The sequence below is a fragment of the Cottoperca gobio genome, chromosome 2, assembly GCF_900634415.1.
Source record: "Cottoperca gobio chromosome 2, fCotGob3.1, whole genome shotgun sequence".
NCBI classification, from domain to species: domain Eukaryota; kingdom Metazoa; phylum Chordata; class Actinopteri; order Perciformes; family Bovichtidae; genus Cottoperca; species Cottoperca gobio.
The window spans coordinates 4,637,576-4,659,446 of NC_041356.1; the positions used below are offsets into that span (position 1 = coordinate 4,637,576).

Sequence of the window (21,871 nt, forward strand, 5' to 3'; positions counted from 1 at the left end):
CATGACTTTACTTGTACTGAGTAATTCTACACTGTTGTACTTCTTCCAACACTACATGTAGATCACACTCAGAGGTCACAGACTTGACCTATGATGACATCGCTGCAATCATGCCAAGGCGGAATTTTGTTACAGAAAGCACTTTTATCTAAGATGTCTGTCCATATGTAGCCAAATATAAATTAAATTGAGAAGTAATGGATTGTGTACAATATTTTGGTTAAATGTTTTTTTCTGTTTTGTTTATCACCACTAAACTAGACTAAGTCATTTTTGATGGGATAATGTCCGTTGTATGCAGAAAACTGTTGAAATGTGATGATAATGAAAATCAAGTCAAGACAGATGTTTGTATTTCTTTATTAAACCAATATCCAACGAATCAAAGCAACTAAATTCACATATTTTAGGCACAGTTTCTCATTTAATGCTTTGCACCATTGTCCAATGAAAAGAAAAAAAGCTTTAAGAATTTCATTCAGTTTGAAGAAATAAAGTACAAATTAAAAAATAAACTGACACATAGTATAAATGGGAATGATTCTGAAAATGTTTTTTGAAAATTTTGTTATGTTTTGCCACAGAACATGTACGTTCTGCATTTTGGAATAAATTCCATAATTTTACTGTCAACACACAGACATTAATACAATTCCAAATATTCAGTAGTCAAAACAAATAAATTACAGAGAATACTGACAAACTGACAAAAAACCTTTTTAAGAATTCATGTCACAAACAAAACAAGACAAATCATGACATCAAATGGTCAAAAGCAAAGAATCAAAAGATAGTTCAACTGCCAAATTGTGGACAACACTGTTCTGTTGTGGACTGAGATATGGTATGAAATTGGATTTAAAACTGACCATATAGGTCTACTTATTTTACGCTCATATTTTTCTGCATTAAAAAGATGTCTTTTCAAAATAGTGTTAAAAGACTAACAATAACTTAATAACGGTATGATTACCCTACATACATAACCCAGCATTATGTAGTAATAGCTTTGAGTAAATGCATTGAACAATGAAACCAATATGTTCTTATGTGCCCAGTATACAGTATATAACTGTAAAGCAAAAAATTAGTGAAAAGTGAATACAATTCTGCAACTTAAAGCCTCATTGTTCCAGGAATTATTCAAGCCATGACATGAACACTGATATACAGTGTCTAGATGGATATAAGAATAAATGCACATTGTAACCATACAAGAATTATGACAACTGAGATATTTGGTAGAATTTTTTGTTTTTACCTCTGCTTTCCTCTTGCATATCACAGCCAATGACCAGATTTATATTCATACAATGTCATTTCATAACTGCATAACTTTCAGAGTTTCTAAGACACATTCAATGAAGTATGTTGCTGCTATATATGAAACGAAACGATTCTCCCACTCTTTGTAAACCTTTTAAATGTGACCTACATTGTATCTTTGAGACTGTAGTAGTTTTATCACAAATATGGTAAAACATACCATCAGTGGGTCATTTATACCATCTTTGTTTATACACATTTCTTACATTGGGTACAATAAGTATCCAGAAAACGTGGAGTGGACATATTGACCAGCATAAAGTCCTGACGCCTGGTCAGATGGCAGCTGTATATCAACAGTGTCTCCTTGTCGTAACGGGAGTACAGCACTCCCCGATGCCTGATCCAGCAAGCCCTTTTTGTATTCATCATATGTGTACATTACTGGCTCATTGTTCTTCATCAGTGCCACCCACAGATTACTCCCTTTGCAGTGGACATGGTAAGCAAAGTAGTAGACCCCTGGTACACTACAGGTGAAAACACCATTTTGTGGATTGTAGTCTTGATTGCCATTGTGCAGGAGTTTGTCAAAGATGACAGGAGATCCAACAAGAGGGAATGGATTAGTGAGTTTAGCTGTGAACGCAGGCATCTCCACGCCATTTCCACCAATGTCGCCTCCATTCTTCTTGTAACCTTGTTTCTGGCCAGTGTATGGACCGGTCGCGGGGAGGATCTGTCCAATATCAGGAGATGCAGCAGGTAGTCCTGGAGGACCAGGGGGTCCAGGTTGTCCTGGTTGCCCTGGAAGTCCAGCAGGGCCACTTGGCCCAGAGTTACCTTGAGGACCAATATGACCAGCAGGTCCTAGCTTTCCCTCACCAGGATAGCCAGGTTTACCAGGTAGGCCTGTTTCACCTTTTTTCCCTGGCAGCCCAGGAGGTCCAAGTGGTCCCCCTGGTCCTGTAAGCCCTGGGATACCTTGTGGTCCCTGGTAGCCTTTCTCTCCAGTTTGCCCCCCCTCTCCTCTTGGTCCAGTTAATCCTGCAGCACCAGGGGCACCAGGTGAACCCCTACTACTAGCTTCTCCTTTAGGGCCCATAGGCCCTTGAAAACCTCTTGGTCCTGGTTGTCCACCCCCACCTGACAAACCTGGCTGTCCAGGAAGACCTGGGGTGCCTATGTCACCCTTCATTCCAGGATTTCCTTTTTGTCCCCCAACACCATCCTCTCCCTTTTGCCCTGGGAAGCCAAGGCTACCAGGATGCCCTATTGGTCCTGGTGGGCCAGGAATACCATTAGGACCAGTGGCACCGATGACCCCTGGAAGACCTCCATGACCTTTGTCACCTTTTACACCTGGAGGTCCAGAAAGACCAGCATGTCCACTGTGACCCTTAGGTCCTGGAAACCCTGGTTTACCATAACCTGGCATGCCTGGACCACCTGGTAAACCAGGAGGACCTGATTCCCCTTTCCCTCCAGAGGGCCCTGGTTGCCCTCTAAAACCATCATTTCCTGGTTTTCCAATCCCTGGCAAGCCTGGTGGTCCCGGTTGGCCCCTTTCCCCAGATGACCCTGCTAGTCCTGACTCTCCAGGAGGACCAGGTTTTCCTGGTATCCCTGGTTGTCCAGGGAGACCATTCAAGCCAGGTTTGCCAAGCCCATGGATGCCTACATTCCCAGGTGGACCTGGTGGTCCGCTAGGTCCTTTCAAACCTGGCAAACCAGGTTGACCATATCCTCTGTCTCCCTTGGGGCCTGTAGGACCAGGAAACCCAGTTGGACCTTTATGGCCAGGCTCCCCGAGGTGACCAAGCTGGCCGGGCAGACCCTGACCTCCTGGTTTTGAAAGCCCCGGGAGTCCTGGGGGACCTGGGTTCCCTGGACGCCCAGGAAGTCCAGTTGGTCCTTCACCACCATTAGGACCAAGGTCACCTTTTGGTCCTGTTAATCCGGGTCCTCCAGGTTTTCCTGGCAATCCTGGCATGCCAGGTTTTCCGATTCCTGGGTATCCTTGAGGACCAGAAGGCCCTGGCTTTCCTGGTGGCCCTGGCAATCCCTGGCCTGGTAGCCCTGCAGGGCCTTGTGGTCCTGGCGGTCCTGTTGGTCCTGCGGGGCCCTGAACTCCTTGTGGTCCCTCTCTGAGACCTTCTCCACCAGGACCAGGGGGAAGTGGACCTTTAGCCCCTCTGATGAATGTTTGTCCTGTAAACAATAGGGAACATTTGGTAGATAAAGGAGCATATTGACTAAATCAATCACAAATATAGTCCCAATATAATCTGATATAATTTTATTTTATATCAAGCTTTATAATGGCATATCGAGACCACTGAGGAGTTTACTTGAAAATAAATAAATACATTTAAATTAAAGAAAATGTAAATATGCTTGTGATAATGGTGATACTGATAAATAATTTAAATTTATAGTTTGCGCTTTAAAGCTAAAACTATGGAACCCCCTATAGTTCATTAACTGTAGTAATTTATGTCAGCCCTTAATTAATTTAGCAAAGAATACTTTTCCTGTTTTGCCGTTTCATGTCGTAAAACAAAACAGAATGATGTGATTTGAAGACACCTTTAAGGCAAGTTTACTCTTGGCAAAAGTATTTATCTGGAACCTGTGTGTCAATTTGTCATTCAAAAGTCTCTTTCTGCTATTTCACCTAAGGTATATATTAAGTGACAACTAAATTACTGCTAGCAGTTTACCACGGTTTAGTTGACCTCACCTTTGCCTCCAGTCAGTAGCCTATCGTTGCCCTTTTGTACAGGCAGTTGAGGAAGCTCTTTTCTGTACTGAGGCAGTAATGGCACTTCTTTGCCATAAGGCATGTGTGGCATCTCGTTCCCCAAAAACTGCTGCTGAGGATAGCCATCATTGTACTGTGGCAAGGGCTGGGGCTGGGGCTGGGGCTGGGGCTGGGGCTGGGGCTGGGGCTGGGGCTGTCCATAATACGCCCCACCGTTGGCCAGGTGTAATAAACACAGCTGGAACACTGTGATGAGTAGATAGGAAGTGTGGAGGGGCACAGCCACCATTTTCTGCAGTGGAGAAGAAAATAAGTAAAAAATGTAACAGTACATGTACATAGGCCTCTTTGCAGCTATGAACTTATAGAACAAAAAGAAGCATAAATATAACATTATACCAAATTTAGTATTAGAGTATTGTGCAGACTCAAGACTGAGTTCCTGACTTTAAGTGCTGTATGTGGCAAGCAAAAAGAAAACCTCAATCCTACACTTCCCATAATGCAACAGGATAGTGTCGTCACACGTTTTTACAAAGTCTTTCTTGTATACATTTGTTGTCTCCAAAACCAAAGCCAACAAAACCCTGATGATATCACTATGACATAATTTGGGTTATTCTCTCTACAGAGCCACACAACACAGTGCACCGCTGTTTTCCCGACGAGTTCACGAGCAGCGATTGAAAATGCGTTGGATATTCTTCGTCTCTGAATGGTTGTTTTCCTTGTGCGCGGTGGATTTTTGCAAATGTCATTACAAACACTGGCAGAGGAAAATTATTATTTTTCACAGATTATCAGTGGCATGAACTATTGTAAGGATATAGTGACAGTTTCATAAAATATAACAAAACATTTTTTTTTTATAAAATGAGCAACTGCAGCTTTAATGTGTACAATTGGTGGAATGTCCCTTTAAATGGTTATTTACTTATTTTCCAGCCAGGCAGAATTGAGAGCTGGTTAAGAAGTCCTGCAGTCTGTAATATGCTGCGTACACCACTGGGATATATATACTGTACACACACCATTAAACTCTAAAGCAGCCTTCATGTTAGTCCATGACCAGCAGGCTGTGCTCTTCCATCTTGCATCTGAGTTCAGAAATTATAAAACCCACTGTGGTCGAATCAAAAACCCTTTACTGCCTGACTTTGGTCCTTCTTTCCCCTTGTTTACACATCTATGTGACCACACTGTGTGTAGGCCTCAGAGTCTCATATCCTTGAGGTGAATTACACAAAGCGCATGCTGCTAAAACACATATCGTAATTAAGAGGCCCCACAAGGGACATGGTCAGTTTTGAACATAATCCCTAATCCTTTAAACATGTCTGTGCTAAAGAGATTGGCTAAGTGCTGCCAAGAGCACAGTGTGAAAATAAACAGTGATGGGTGAATGTGTTCCTCCCCTGTGTGTCCTGAAACAGTACCGCTACATCAAGGTTTTTAAAATATAACTTGCTCACATTTTTCTGGGCCATTACTAAAAAAACAAACTATAGAGTCAGGCTGTACAATATATTTTAGCACACACTTCATAATCTATGTCGTTCATCTGCACAATTAGTGTGTTACAGGTACAAATGGTTACCAGAGTATGAAACAAATTAATTAAATGTTTACTTTTATGAAACTAAACTGGGAATTTGAGGGTTAAGGCTGATTGTGATAATGTGAATATCTTCGACATTGGTTGCAAAAAGGCTTTAAAATCAGATCATATTGTAGGGGGATGCAATATACAAAAGATATATATTTTACAAATATTTTACATATTTTAGTTTAGTTGAAGGTTTGATGGTTGATTTTTGGATGGCCTCAGCATTTTTAATTTCCAACTATGGCTGTGCTGATCAATTAACATAATAAAAGTTAAATATTAATTTAGTATTTTGTGAACTTTTGTAATTTTGTTGCAATTCCCAGTTTACTAAGATAAATCTATACATTTAAGTCTAAAAACAATAATTACTGACTTTACTTATTGCACCATTTTATATAATACATAAATTCAGGTGACATGTTTTTATACGTTTCAAAAACATTCTATACCATATAATAGAAATCAAAAGAAATGTACAAAACAGAGTTTAACATGCGATTTACCTTTTAAATGTATGTAATTTAATCTTTTATGGAGAGTTTACAGCCACAGGTGCAAAACGACAAAGTCTCTTACTTTCAGATTTTCCCTGCTCTCAAACCGAAGGTCGTCGCTTCCTCTGGCCTGCGCCTCCTTTGTCTGGTTTCTCCTCTACTTCCGCTCACTTTAGGTCGTTTTTCTGGGTCTTTTCCAAGGCATGAGTGGGACGGCGGCCATTCATGGGATCCAGCCAGGTGTTAGCTGCAGTCCTGCTGGGCCCTGTGAACATATGAATGTCAAGTTCGATGAATGTCAGGTGGTGACCTTTCGCGGAGGCCTGGGGTTTGTAACACTAAGCTGCCATCTCCACCTGGTAGACATATTTTGGCCTCGATACAGTTATGCTGAGACGCAACTCGTTCCTTGAGGAATGTAGGGACGGATTACAAATAAATGTAACAGAACTGTAAAGCTATAAAATGTTATCTATGTAGGAACTAAGTGTCAACACGAAACTTCCTCGGTTACAATATTCATCTTGTCCGATTCTTTAAAGTTTTGACAGTGTGTCTGATGCTCATCCCAATGCTAATATTACCATTACTAAGTACGTATTAATAACAGTAGCTGAATTATTGGAGGTACATAGAAAGTAGTAAGTAAGTAAGTAAACTTTATTTATAAAGCGTCTTTCAAAACCAGCGCTACAAGGTGCTGTCCAATGCATACATTGAAGAAAAATAGATAAAAGCGTAAATGTAAAAGTATAGACGAATAGAAAAGGGGAAAATATTCAAGGGGACATTTTATTCATGTCCTTAGTCACAACATTCAGTTTCACACATTATAGCAAATGTACAGTATATTCATACAGTACACAATAAACTAAATCTCATATGAAGGACTTAATGATCATTTTAAAGCAGCAGTTGTTTGGTCATCACACAGAGGACTTTCAAAGTAAAAGCTGCTCTAATGTATAGATCCAGCACCATGGACAGAGCCTGCACACACTGTCCACCTGTGAGACTGAATTCCCTGTTTCACTGTTCATCAGCTTCATAACCACAGCAGCAGAAACATATTAACATTAGACATTATATTATACATTTTAAAGCTATTTTCCTTTGTTTCACCACGATTGAAAATGAACAGACTCGTTGTAAAACAAAAGCAGAAAGTAAGAACCCACCAATTGCTTATCTAATAAAGTTAATTACTACCTGGCAAGTTCAACCTCAGGACTGTGTGACATGTGGGTGGCCTTAGCAAAATCTGTGCTTTTAAATTCTTAACGAATGTTTAGTTGAGAAAATAAGGCAATTAAAAGTTACAGGCAGACAATTACATTGTTAATTGACTAAAACTTGGTCATGTAAGTGTTTCACTGCCACATGCAGCCATTACAAACAGCAGTTTTGTGTATGTTTTTCTTAAACCCCAGTGCTGGAGCAAATCACTTGTTCAACATCTTTATCAGATATAAAACCAGATCCTCAGGTATTGATCTTCTTAATGGAACATGATTTCCCACATGGGGATGTCAAACTGATCAGTGCCGAGGTCAAACCCCCTCGTTCTCCCACAATGCAATCTACTCTCCGCGCACAGAAAAAGGGAACACATGCTTGGCGAGGAAACGAGACAACCACCGTAAAAAAAAAAGAAGTCAGTCAGCAAAACAAGGCGGACAGAGCGTTGCTTTGAAACACATGTTCCCTCCGACCTCCAAGAACACGTCAAGTCTTCATGGCTCACAGAGACGAAGCAGACAAAAACACATCCTCTAACATTTACTGGACTAGATGCAGGAGGAGCAGAGCTCGTTTTTCAAGTTGGACGCAGCTTCAGAACTTCATCAGTGGTGACTTAATGTCTTACAGACACATGGGTATATTAACCACTTATGGCTTTTAGTTAAATATCTTACATGTATTGATTGATAACAGGTAAGAAGAGGACAAGTTATATAACCTCATCTGTTCTTTCATTTCATTAGATTTATTTCTGCAGTCATGTTCACATTTTAAAAACTCTTGGTGTGTCTTTAGTGTCTAGAACTTTGGTTCTGTATCCATGTTTGATATTTTCTGCAGAAACACTGTGCAGTTTTCAGATCAAATTTCAATGAACACAATGTTCTGATGCTATGATGAAGTCCATATGTACCTAAACATATTGAGTCTATACGTACATTCACAATTTAGAGTCCAAAATTAGGAGTAGAATATAATTTTGGGTAAAAAGTGTTGCACACTTATTGTGATATGTGTGTAATACATTGTTAAAAGAAAAGAAAAAAGGGAAAATAAATGACCACAAATTGTCTAAACGTTACTAATTTACTGCATCCTGCTGCCAATGAAGTATCTATTCTTAAATAACAGAGGTTGAAACTCCACTTTAATATTTCCATGGGAGCGTTGAGTGCTATTGTTACTGTTATTGAACCAGGCTGCTGTTCGGACCATTTTGGTTTTACAGCAAGTAAGTTCAATTAGTGAGGTTTCCATTTCTGTTTGCTTTGGATAAAGTTAGATTTAGCTTCTTTTTTTAAACTAGTCCTCTTTTGGTTAAATGTATTTATTTGCTTTGTAGTTCACCTTCTTTGTTCCCCGTAAATAAAATAACTATTTTACAGATTCCATCGGGTTTTATGTCGCCTCCCGTTCCCCTAGTGAGCAGGGTTGTAACGCGATGTATTGTGTTGTAGCTAACAATTACTTTGCAGAAAGAGACTTCCAAGTCATCTTTGGGTTTCCAGAATGGGGAAGAATTGGATCTTTTTCACAGCAGACATTTTTGACTTGATCCGTTTTGTATTTATTAACATTAGCGGAGGTCCTGGTGTTGTGCGTACTGGCTCACTGGATAGTTTACTGGGACACTTAATGGAACTGAGCCATCGTTCGACCACAGAATTATAAGGATATTATAGCTTTAAATCCCTACATGTTTTAAAGTCTTTTCCTAAGTCACCCTGTTGCTTTATGTCCATCACACAAGCTCCTCCTACTCCTTTTGAAGATGTAACAGGTAATGTCCAGGAAGTGTTTTCTCCAGCACAACATACGCTTTCAATTATAACAAAGAACAAGAAGTGATGGGGCAAGACTTGTTGAGCTATTTAAAGTAAAAGCCCTGTGGAGCTGGAATTCACTGTAATGTCGGATCTTTCACGGTATTTTAGTTTAGTCTGGGACCTTATCAAAGGACTGGATCCGTTCATGTATTCATGTGGTGTTGGAGAATGAGACATAATGATGACCTGAGCTTTCAGATCTGTGTCAGTCACCTTTCAGATGCTTTTTCTATCAATATAACCCAAAAGCTGTTCATATGAGCAAAATCATCAGAATAGACCTTTTTCACGGCGGACGTTTATATCAGGAAAACACAGGTGAATGTAATAACATTAATGATGGCCCGCATTCCACTTCGGGGAGGTCCTGGTTTTGTGCGAGCTGGCTTCTTTAACTGAATCTCAGAGTTTTGGCTGAAGTGCCTCGACCCTGGAAATTCAAAGAATGCCTCTTTAGAATGTGAAAAAAAAAAGAATCAACACGGGCAGAGTTGTGAGGGGGGCGAGGACACACCCAGTCACGTCTGTGGTCGGCTCATTATTTTCCATAACCAGTGTAGCATCACAAGCGTTTTCTCTCTTTTCTGTCCACAGAAAGTAAAGTGGCCCAAAATCAGAATGACAAAGATCAGATTCCGTGTGATTTGTGATGAAAAAAACTGTCACAAAATCAGATTTAAGCCACTTTTTCCTGCAATATGTACATAACCTAAAACAAGTCAAAATGTCTGCCATCTTAGTTTTACCAGATGATGTAAACATCTTTTTCTATTTTCAGCTACTGAACTTCTTCTTACAAGTACTACAGTTTACAACATCATCCACACTCAGTGTTACACTTTTTGCCAAAAGTTAGGTGTGAAGATTGATTCCAGTCTCGTGTCTGTGCAGTAAAAATGCTTCCAGTCCACAAAGACTGGAAACGGAGGGGAAACAGCTAGCCTGACTCCGTCTAAAGGGTAACTAAATCTGCCTACCAGCGCCTGTAAAGCTCACTGAGTTACACTTTACATCTTGTTCGTTTAATCCAAGTCTTGGCCAGGTGCCGTCACTTCCTGAGTGTGTAAAGACCAGATAATAGGATTTATTTTCGTCTAGCTGGAAGATACAGGGTGATGCATTAAAGCACACATAACATTGACACAAAGTACATTGATACAAAGTCTGGCAAGTAAAATATATATTGATTTAGCATTATTGGTTGCTAGATAATGCATTGCTAGTCACTGTTGTACCGTTGCAGGTATATTACTGAATTACTGTATACGTGTATTCGGATGGTTCCACTTGTAATCCTTACATTTCAAAAACACCAAACAGGAACTTTCTTGCTTATTTAAAAAAAGAAACATCTTGTGCATTAACTTTGATGAAAACTCTTCAGACACCTCCTCAGCCCTCGCTTGATGACAATCCCATGCAACACAGACTGCCTGCCCCAGAATGGATGCTGGTTCCTCTGAAGCTCTGTGCCAACACTTACAACCACAGCCGGCCTCACTTGGTGATGAGCCACAAGTCTTTTATCACCTCCAGCTCGGCTTTGAAAATAATCAAATTTCTCTGCTGACCGATTCCAGATGGGGGACTCCGGCGCTCGATAAACAAACGAAGAGGAACAGAGGCATGTCATTGCTTACAGATATGGGTGCCAATCTTAATCGCTGGTGGTCAGGCCGGGCTTTTGTTTCTCAAACTGATTGCAGAGGGTCCTTCTTTCCCAATGGGAGCGGGCAGCTAAACACAAACTGTCATCGAACCTAAATGAAGACACCGATTCATAATGCTTACACATGTTGGTATTTATGTGTGTAAAGATTTTCTTCTTTTCTTTTAATTTTATACTTAAAAATGAAACATCTTTGGGGTCGGACAAAACAAGCAGTTTCCGACTGACATTTTCTGACATTTCACAGCCCTGCTCGTACGTAGAGTATAACATGGCTTACTGTTGATGTAAAGTAAATCACTTTTATTCATTTAGACAGCACATTTCAGACAAAGGAATGATAAATCTCTCTGCTTCAACAGAGGAAACTCAATTCAGTTACATTTTCAATTCTATCAGTCTTGTTTGCTGGTGCAGAACTAAATGTTCTTCCAGTGGCAAAGACTGTTTGCTGGCTGATTTAAACACTTTTGTACAAATCAGATTTTAGTGGAATGAAATACTGGACGTTGGTTTTGTGCATCACGCATTATTTTCACAAACCACAAGTCATATTCTGAGAATATTCTGGATATGAAACTGTTTCTTTTGTGCGCTCGCTGCCATGTCTGTCTCCGAGCAGGTGATTTACCCGGCCTCAATCATCACGGAACATGTTTGTTTCCCCCCACAGCTCAGTTTATCTTGATGGGAAGAGAACATCAGAGTTCCAGTCCCTCTCCAACCTTTTTTGCTCTTTTACAGCATTCCTTCACACCTACTCGATCTCTTTGCAGGGCGAAGGCCGGAGTCTCCTTTTGGAGACGTCTACAGCCTAGAACTCGACAAGGCAGACGACGGGTCAGCTGACCTTCAGGCGGATTGAAAAGCCTAATTTCAAAACTGATGTTCCAAATAACCACGGGGAGGGGAAGCAGCGTCCGCATGACTTTCAAATTGGCAACCACCGTGTTTGCTTACTGTTGCTCGAACCTCTGACATACACGTACGTACAGTACATGATTTTTTGCACACACACACACACACACACACACACACACACACACACACACACACACACACACACACACACACACACACACACACACACACACAGTCTGTCCGACCTCTTCACCCATCTCATTGACAGATTTTCCCTCTCCTACAGCTCTGGGAACCGCAAGTCACCCAATGTCTGGCCACAATTTATTTCAGACAAAAATCTGAGCGGGAGGAGAATTATTTTCCTATTAGCTTTGAGTTCTGTCAAAACACAATATCTGGTGTCAGAGGACAGCGTTTAATAGCACTTAAAAACTAAGATGCACTTTAGGTCTTTACATACTTTCACAGAAGATGTTCATATGTTCAGAGAGGAATACATTAAACGGGAAGAATACATTTTTGAATCTGAATATTTGCTCTGAAGAGAGTTTATTTTACATGACATGTTCCACTATCTTGCACAGCAGGAAGGAAACACTTTGCAGACTTTTCCAAACTTAATCCAAGTTATCGCCTGAGCTTCATGCGGTTTTGCCACTTTTATTTTCTTGCTCTCTCTCATATTTGGACTGGCTCTCAAAGGGACACTCCACCGGAGAGTGATTATTTTTATAGGCAATAACAACGTTTGGCCAATAATCAGATCCGATCACTGATACGATGCTTAAACCACAGACTCCAGTGGGGAATTCTGCAGTTTGCAGCTGCATAAATATATTTGATGTACCGTGTAAAAGGACAGCCCACAATGTGCAAGAGGCCACATGTTGTCTGCTCTTTCCAATGAACGGTGGTGGAAAGTACCGTACAAATGTACAATTTAGGTGCTTAACTTTTTCCATTTGATGCTAATAAAATATATACTTCTATTTACTACATTGTACGGAAGCCCTGAAAGGCAGGTGAGGAAATCCTTTTTCTAATTCTTATCTAAAGTGTTTTTTCTTCTGTGTTTATGACATAATGATATGTGAGAAAAATAAGTTTTTTCCAGAATAATCTTTCTAAGTTCTTTCATTTAAAAATAAATACAAATGTTTCACCTGTTTTACAGATTTAAATGTTTTCAGGAATTTAGAAAGATTATCCTGGCAAAACATTTTTTTCACCTGCTAAATCATAAAAACAGGAGAGAAAACTATTTAAAACTTAGACAATTAATCACAAGAATCTTTATTTTTCTAACCTTGCAGGGCTTCCGTACATTTGAGTGGAAATATTTTTTACTCCACAATAGATATTTGTTAGCTCACTGGTTAATTTTCAGATTAAGATTTAAAAACATCATAGACTGTTAAATATTAAACAAAATGCCAATAAAGCTCCAACACAAAATGACCACAAATACTTTAGATTCATGCTTTTTGGAGGGTGGGAGGAGTCGAATATAAAAAAATGACCGGGTGGTGATTATATGTCGCTGTCTTAAAGTGTGACTGTAAACTGTAACTCTCTGTAATGCACAGACTCCTGCAGGGCTTTTCATTTGTCTTCATTTGCAAGCGTTCTAATTTATTGAGATGGCCCGACATCATTCAGGACTTGCTGCACCATGCACGCGTCTCCTGATGACAGTAATGGGATACGATGACAGTCCAGGAAAGCTTAATGCGTTATACAGTCACACCGTAAAATATGCCACTCAGAGAAAAAATATGATCCTCCCTTTCCCGACTGTCCAGATGTTTTGCAGTGGAGTATTTACGAGGGATAATAAGAACTACGACTCGGGTGTTTATATAAGAGACACTTTGCAGTAAACCTGCATAATTTAAGATACTGTCCGACCTCGCAGCTTTAATAGTTGCAGAAAATATGTATATGGTTAACAACGCTATATATATTATACATTTCATATTTTGAGACATGTCCTGGGCCGCAGTGCTCTGCACGGTAGCAGGAGAGTGTTTGGACACATGGCTTCGAGTCACAGCGGCTGCAGCTGCGGGATCAAGAGACACATTCCCTCTGAGCTGCATAAACACTTCCTGTTCAGTAGGTGAGAACTGTGAGGGACTTTGAAAACTGAAACACCGTCAAGAGACATTAACGGAGTGACAAATATATAAAGTCACAGCTTCTGATTCACTCCCTGCACTGACTTTTATAAAAGTCTGGAGATTCAAAGTTGCAGCTTTGACAAAGTTCTGCTTCTGCAACCTTCATCGTTTCTACAGCTTCTGCTCTCACAGCTTCTGTACCTCAACAACAACAACAACAAAAAACTAACTTTATAAGAGACGTTCACATCCTCTATTATCTGAAACAAGGAATAACTACAACCTTGAAGAAGCCAGGAGACAGTTGGCTTAGCTTAGCATAAAGACTGGAAACAGGGGAAACGGCGGGCCTGTCTCTGTCCAAAGCTAACAACCTACCAGCGCCTCTCAAGCTCACTTATAACACGTTATATCTTGTTTGTTTAATATGTACAAATATAAAAAATCAAACAGTTTTGCGGCGCTGCTCTCCTGTTTTCACTCCTTTCTTCATTTTGGGCCGTTTCAAAAAGTTGTATTGTCGAATCTGTCAATTCCTGACGAGCTGATGTTTTTGAAACAAGTATAAACTTTTAGAGTTGTGAAGCGACTCTGTGGCCAAACCTCAAAGTTCACAGGAGAACATCCAGCTACCCTCAGGCCCTTGTTTATACGCAGGTTACGCCTCGGACACTAAAAAGCTTTTGTTCTGAAACGATCGTGTTTGTTGCATTAAAGATGAACTCCTGACCTCAACATCTTTACATAACTTCCACCTGATCATCGGGCTGAGCTGAGCTTCATAACATTTAAGTGTACAATATTATCTTCATCTTCCCTGAACCCAGATCATCACCTGAAGATACAAATTAGGGGAGTCGTAATATACTGTGATGTTTGCATTAATTCACTTCATCTGGTTGCCTTTTACTATCCATTAGTGCAATTGTTCATTTTGTCTCCACCTCGCTACTCTTAACCCTAAACTAGCTGTTTGCTGAAGTGGGGAATCTCCCCCCCCCCCCAATTATCCTCTTTCTAATATAGAGAAAGCACGCAGTCATGGAAAAACAAAACAAACCCCTCCCACTCCCGCGGTATCATGTCCGGTCGGTCCGGAAGAATGACCCACAACCTCTGGGCATACATCTTCTTGATTTGAGCTTCCGTGACTTCCTCACATCTGCAGAACGGTGTTATGCGTGTTTCCACGGAGCTGCTGCCACATTCTGCCGATGCCAACAATCCTTTCAGAGGATTACACTACGAGTGTTACGGTAATCAAAAACCATCGGCAACTTAATTGTGCAACTTCCTTAACCTCAACTATGTGAGCTCACCACATTTTCCCCTAATTAAGAGTTTTCTCTCAAAGAAAGGAAAAACATGATCACTTTAAATGGCAATAAAGAGCTGGAAGTTAGAAGCAGCTGCAGGAAAATCCAACAAAGTTTCTCTCAGTTCCATAAAAACTGACCATTGTGGTATCTAAGATTTTATTAAGACGCTTATCACCTCACCAGGCCTGTGGAGCTCGTTAGCTAGATGCTACATTCCACTTCTTCTACTCCAAAATAATCTGCTGCCGTGCTATCGCAAGCTACTTGCAAGTTAAAGCAGCAATCAGAACACATTTCCACCCTGTTGCAACAGAAGCAACACTCTGAATCCACATCGGGTGTGAAACAGGGATTCCCAAGTGTTTCCTGGCAGGTGCACACACACATATTCTGTGATCAAGTTAAAGAGAGCATAAAGAGGCAAACAAATCTGAATGATTTGGAGCTTCTGGTCAGTTTGAAATTTAACGTTAATCCTTTTTAAGTTGAATTTGGATTGGATAATCCATTTTCAGCAGGGGACACAAGCCTGAGTCGAGCTATAAATAACACCAAAGATTGAAAACACTCTGGTTTTGGGTAGAAAGAAAGTTGCCTAAAAGATTTCCTGAACCCCAAACTTTCCATCTTGGATTCATTTCTCAGAGCCCACGTGCTGCCAGAAAGCCTCTTTCTAAAAGCGACTTTAATCCCGTTCTCTCTTATGCATGTGGCACAGTTGAAACTACAATAACCTTAACACTGCATCCTCAAACATTTGATGAAAAAATACCTACATTTTCCCCCTCTGTGTTGAAAGACCTGCAACTAAAAATCTCCAAAATGTCAAGACATTCCATTAACTGTTGCTAAATCCTGTCAAGATGCTGCACCGTGCATTTATTTTAACAAGCTTAAGCCCGAGTTATTCTTCCCAGGTGTCTCTTTTGGATGTTGTTTGCGTTTGGAAAACAGTCAGACGTTATCTGCAGAGACTTCTGTCAGCAGAGGCTTTACAGCAGAGAGCTTTGTGAAGCAGGATGTCTTATGAAACATTTTGGAACTTTTGTTTTTCTTCGCTTCTCTATCACCATGATATTTTTCCTCGCGTGCCATTCCAAAAGTTACTTGTGTATTGTTCCAGGGATTCAAACAGGACGTGATTTGAATTTTTTCCCCCGAGGGAATGGAGAAACTGATACACTCATGGCATTGCAATCGGACAACCATGCAAGAGAAACACATCAAACCTCAAACTAATGCTCACTTGCTTTTACTGCTAAACACAACGGCATGCCAACTAAAACCTCATCAAAGCCTGCCGTGCCATGGAGACGCATCACTTACCTTTGTGTGTGTGCTGCTGCTGCTGCTGCTGCTGCAGGGTGGAAGTATCACAGAGCTTTGAGGAGCTTGGGACAGATGCTGAACAGCAGCTCTGCTCAGGGGTTTGGCTTTTATCTGCAGGTGGGTGGAGCTGCACAAGCTGAGAGAGGAGAAGCATGAGAAGGAGGGAGGAAAAACAGAAGAGAGGATAACAGGATCTGTAAGAGAGAAAGCACTACTGGAACTGCATGTTTGCATGACGTTATTAGAGACAGAAACAAACTGACCCAATCAGCTGCACAACTGCAGGAGGAAGGTTCTCGTTGGACTTGGAGCTCTCGCTGCATTCTTTGCATGCACAAAAGATTTCAGGGCAGGGTCTCACTTTGGTTAGCCAGCGCTGGCTGAGGTCACGATCGAGCTTAGAGGAGAGGCTTCTTGTTACTACCACATTGTGTACACACACACACCCGCACGCACACACACACACGCAATTCCAGATGCGAGGACACTAAATGTTGGGTCAGGGAATAAATAAAAGGCCAGTGTAATATAGTATATAAGTATTCAGGGGCTAGTCCATTGAGTCATTTGAAAACTAATAAAAAAGGATCTTAAAATCTATTTTCTAAAACTGACAGGAAACCAATGAAGGGACTTTGGGACAGGTGAGGTGGTCTTGGTCAGTACACATTCTGTAAGTGTGTTATATTTATAGCTTTCTTAGGTCGACTAGAAAAGGTAGTAAAAGGCAGTTTTGGTGACATTACTGATGTGAAATTTAACATTCAAATTAGGGTCAAGAAGCACGGCAAGATTTTTTGCTGGGGACTTGGTGTTTTGTTCACAGCATTTCTTTCTGGACCTTTGCTCCATTAATTAAAGTATCAGTCTAATCTTTGTTCACTTGCAAGGAATGACCCACCAAGTTGATCTGATCAATGCATTGAACCAGTTTATCAATAGGGCTGATGTCATTGAGTGCTAAGCAGATGTACAGTTGTGCATCATCGGCATAGCTATGAAATGTGTCCCGTGTGCTTTTCTCTTGTTCTTTCTCTTTATTTGAACATTGAAAAAGGCAAGAATGATACATATTCCTCTGCTAGTATCAAGACAAGGCACAGGCATGCTTTGGATTAAAAGCTAACATCAGCGTGCCAACATGCAGGTATAATGTTTACCCTGTTCACCATCTTAACGTGCTAACATTTGCAAATTAGCACCAAACACAAAGTACAGCTGAGCTGATAGGAATGTCATTAGTTTTCAAAGGTATTTGGTGAACAAAAGTATTACAGAGATTCAACATTTTGTGGCGCTAGAAGAACATTCAGTGGATCACCAAAGTTCAAACATTCACAATCTGAACAGCTGCTTCACATTTAAAGAAGTATTCTTTGTGTTATTGTTTGTGCTGTTAGTTCAGTTCTTTAACATGTTCTTCCCGGGCAGCAACTACTTGTAGAGAAAACATTTTGGTTCCCCACCCGATTGATTTTGCCATCATTGTGCTGAAATTCACGGTGCTAATTTGTGCTCGTTAAAGTAATTTGCAATGCAAATAATCACGACTTCACTCTCTGGTCAGTTAAAATGTATTGCTACAAATCTGAAAGATAAATCTGTTCATTATTTTTTATTGTCCGTCTCCAGTCATCACTTTAAATGTTATGAAGTCCAGAGCAGCAGACTGTTTTCTCAACATAAACCAGAGAGAACAACAAGCTGCGTGGAAATACTGACCTCATACCTGTCTGCATGCAGACTTCCTGTTCATGTAGTTATTAACCTGCGACTTAGATCTCAAGGCCAAGTTGCCTCAGCAACAGGAAGAGCACAAAAACCCTGGCAACGACTCTTATAACTTGCCGTTTCCTGTTCCTCAATCAGCTTACTCTCATTTTTGGATTGGCAGCTCGTAGTCATGAGTAATGCTAACTGATGCTCTGGTACAATAGCAGGACTTTGGTTTGTGTTTCATGCGTGTCCCGATTCCTCGTGATCTTTCTGTCAAAAGGGATTAACAATTTACTTTGTTCACATTATTTTCTGAAGTTTTGGCCTTAAAAACTGGCACTATTCATGAGCGTCACGCACTTTTTCCTAATTCTATGTGATCCATGTGATTGACTGAAATGTGATTAATCCAGTCATCATGAATTTAATTTGTTTGTGGGCATTGGTTTCATCTACCATTTGGCAAAAACTAAAAAACATGTTAATGCTCCAAAACCAACAAAACACTGAAAGAAAATCTAAATAAAAAAAAACTCTTTGTGGGCTTAATGTCTTTTCCTGGCTCCTCTCTCTGACATGAGTGTTGGAGTGTAATAGGAACATAGTCAGGGGCCTTTTACATGTACTTCATCCTCGATCACCTCACTAGAGGTTGTTTCTATTAGTGTGTATTCTAGTGTGTATAAGTTTTGGGATTTTATTGTCATTTTCTTTTAAATAGGACACCAATTCACTTATTTATGATACAAAACAACGTTGTTTGCTCAGTGTGCATTTCTCAAAGAATAAAAAACAAAATCCAGATGAAGGGGGGAAATTAGACAGTGTACCCTGGCTCCACTTCTGTCACCACATATTTGAGTACCACTCTCAGCTTTCCGACCTCTTTCCATTTAGCAGACCCACAGCTGTCGAATTTTGGCCCATCGTTAGAACTCATAAAGTCACCTAACGACTCAGAAAAATGCAGACTTTCCCCTTCCTCCAGTGCACCTCTTGGTTATTTGGTAGAGAAAAGGACTCAGGAAATAATTGAGCATTTTGAAGACTGTGGCTGGCATTTCATTATAAACTGGAAAAGTGTGAGAATTCAGAAAGAAGCCAATGACCCATTTCAGCTCGGCCATAACAATGTGCACATCAGTTAGGTTCTGTAAATGTGACCACTGACTTGGCAAGAGAAAAATGGAGAAGAGGGTTTTTTTGCTTTCTGCATTTTAGTGAGTCGACTAGTCCCAGTTTCTGCAGGGCCTCTTTTAGTCTTGCAAATAATGACAATGTAATCTTTGTTTTCATGCTTAGATTTATCCAGTCTGATCTCACCTGTGATGCCTCTCTAAAATCACTAGTTTCAACTCTCCTTCACCACAGCATGATGTTCATTTAGTAAATTATAGTCCATTTAATTAAAATAGACGATAAAGCAATGTATGCTTACAGTACTTATCTCTAAAGGAGAAGGCATTTTGTTTTAAGCATGTTGTTATTGCCAGCAATAAACACAGTCTATGGTGAAAACAGAAAAGGAGTGTAGTTTAGCGAATGGTCAGTTCTGAAATCCATGCACAGACCACATGCTACTGCCATTTATAAGTATCCATTATTCAGCATGAAGAGACATTAGTTTCCATTTATGATTTTAGGTGTTAACCTCTGCTTGCTAAAGGCAATAAATAACGGAGCAGCTCAACAGCAAAAATGTATCAATCCTGCACCTCTGAGTCGTCCATCATTCATGCCTCGACTACAATTCATCCTAAAGCCTTGTTGAGAAATATATGAGCTCTCTGTGGACTTCCTGTTGCTAGCGCAAGATTTTTCAGATGTCCCTACATCAAGCGTGTATGGAGGGATTTCCCTTGTCACACCTTTTTGGCAGCCTGCCAATGTGTAAATGTGACATCTTCAAACTTTCCAACAAAAAAAAAAAAGAAGGTCTCCCAGGTTTGATGTGTGTACATGCACTCATTTCTAAATGGCTAACAGAGCTCTGTCTTACATTGTGGATCTGTTTTTCGTCCTTTATAGAATGTTTTTGTAAGATTTTGGCTCTAAAAGACTTTACAGATGCGGGTCCTGACTGTAGCCACATGATGTCATTACATGAAACGATGCAAACTAAATACCAGTTACAGCTTTACAGCTGAAGCTAATAGTCCTAATGCAATGAGGCAGAACTGCATATACATTCCCAGTCGATACATATGGGGAAAAGCTATACATCAGTCCACACGGTCTGCAGTACTTCCACCATGAAACAAGCTGGAACCAGTTACTTAATGCGGTGACGACTCTCTCTCTCTCTCTCTCCCTCTCTCATGACCACCTCTGAATTTTTCTGTCTGGCTGTTTCGTCTCAGAGTCGCTTTGAGTCGGGGCTACAACTCAACGTTCCTCTCCACTTTTGGTGGATGGTTTGAAAAATGCTGGCAACCGGATACAAAAGGTTCTGGAGATGACAGATTGTCTTCATCCCGTCATTAAAGCCAGCAGGCGGTGTGAAAGGTCCAAGGTCTAGCACTGACGTTTTAAAAGATAATAATTCCGCCCTCTCACTTTCCCTCTGAGGTCTGTCCTACTGACAGATAGTGGAAACAGCTTAATTGGCTGAATAAAGCATCAAATGTGTAACAGATTAACCCAAGAATGTACAGTATAGGTACAAAGCTCCAAACCTAGGAAAACTTGTGCCAGTCAAAGTTCCCTTTTACTTTGAAAATTAAGGAATAAGTGAAGCACGAGCAGCACAAAAACAAACAACAGTAGAAAAAGAGCTGTTTACCTTCTAAAAACTTGCTCCATGGTATTTTCCACATCAGGTGTAACTGATCACATTAACGACGGCTTCCAACCAATCACGTGTCCCTGCATGCTCACTAGCAGGACCCTGAAACTGAATTATTAAATATGTGCTAATTTGCATACATTTCCAAAACAGGAATCTGAATATTGGGTAAAGCCAGGCTCAAATCTTTTTTTCTTTTTCTTTGGTGACAGAGTCAAAGGTTTTTACAGAGGGGATTTTGGATATCTCTTTGTACCACTCTATAAATTAGAAAAATAAAGTTTTTCGCCATGTTTTTTAGGACTAAAATGTGATATAAATCAGGCTATGAGTATAGATGGGAATGAAACTGGAAAGTTTGGTGTATGTAAATATTACTGAAGTATAGATTTGGCTCAGAGTAAAAATCATTAATCATCATTAAAGATATGTATTGTACTTCCCCAGTTCATTAATAACATCAGGACAATTCTTTAATATATATATATTTCTGAAAAGTTATTAGGCATTATCTAAATGCTAACTTTTGGTGAATTTAGGAGAAATCTACAGACACAAATAGACAAAGTTAAGTTTTTTTTAAAGACAGAAGACACAACTCTTAATCACAACTGTTACAGTAGTTCTCAAGATAACTAGATGATGGATAACTTTATATGCTTAAAATAAGTCTACATATATTTTTGTGCAATTGTCTAACTTTCATTAAAGAGTAAAACTTTGTGCTTTGAGTTATCAGAGCAGATTCCAGAGTTCAGAGACAGTGTCACAGCTGTCTTCCTGTCTCACTGCTCTCAGAACATTTCCAAGAACAAGCATTTAATTTAATCACAAGAAATGTGTTCTTGATAAACGTTAACCATGCTTC

At 40.1% G+C, this 21,871-nt stretch overlaps 1 protein-coding gene across 1 annotated transcript; it reads right to left on the bottom strand.

Moving 5' to 3' along the window:
- Nucleotides 1-344: 344 nt before the first annotated feature.
- On the bottom strand, nt 345-21,030 carry LOC115018457 (collagen alpha-1(VIII) chain-like). The gene is made up of 4 exons (XM_029447396.1): nt 21,001-21,030; nt 6,216-6,398; nt 4,010-4,322; nt 345-3,477 (listed from the first exon to the last, which is right to left on the bottom strand). The coding sequence occupies exons 3-4, from the start codon at nt 4,317-4,319 to the stop codon at nt 1,529-1,531; spliced, it is 2,259 nt and encodes a 752-aa protein (XP_029303256.1). The 5' UTR covers nt 4,320-4,322; nt 6,216-6,398; nt 21,001-21,030; the 3' UTR covers nt 345-1,528.
- Between the last annotated feature and the right edge of the window lie 841 nt (nt 21,031-21,871).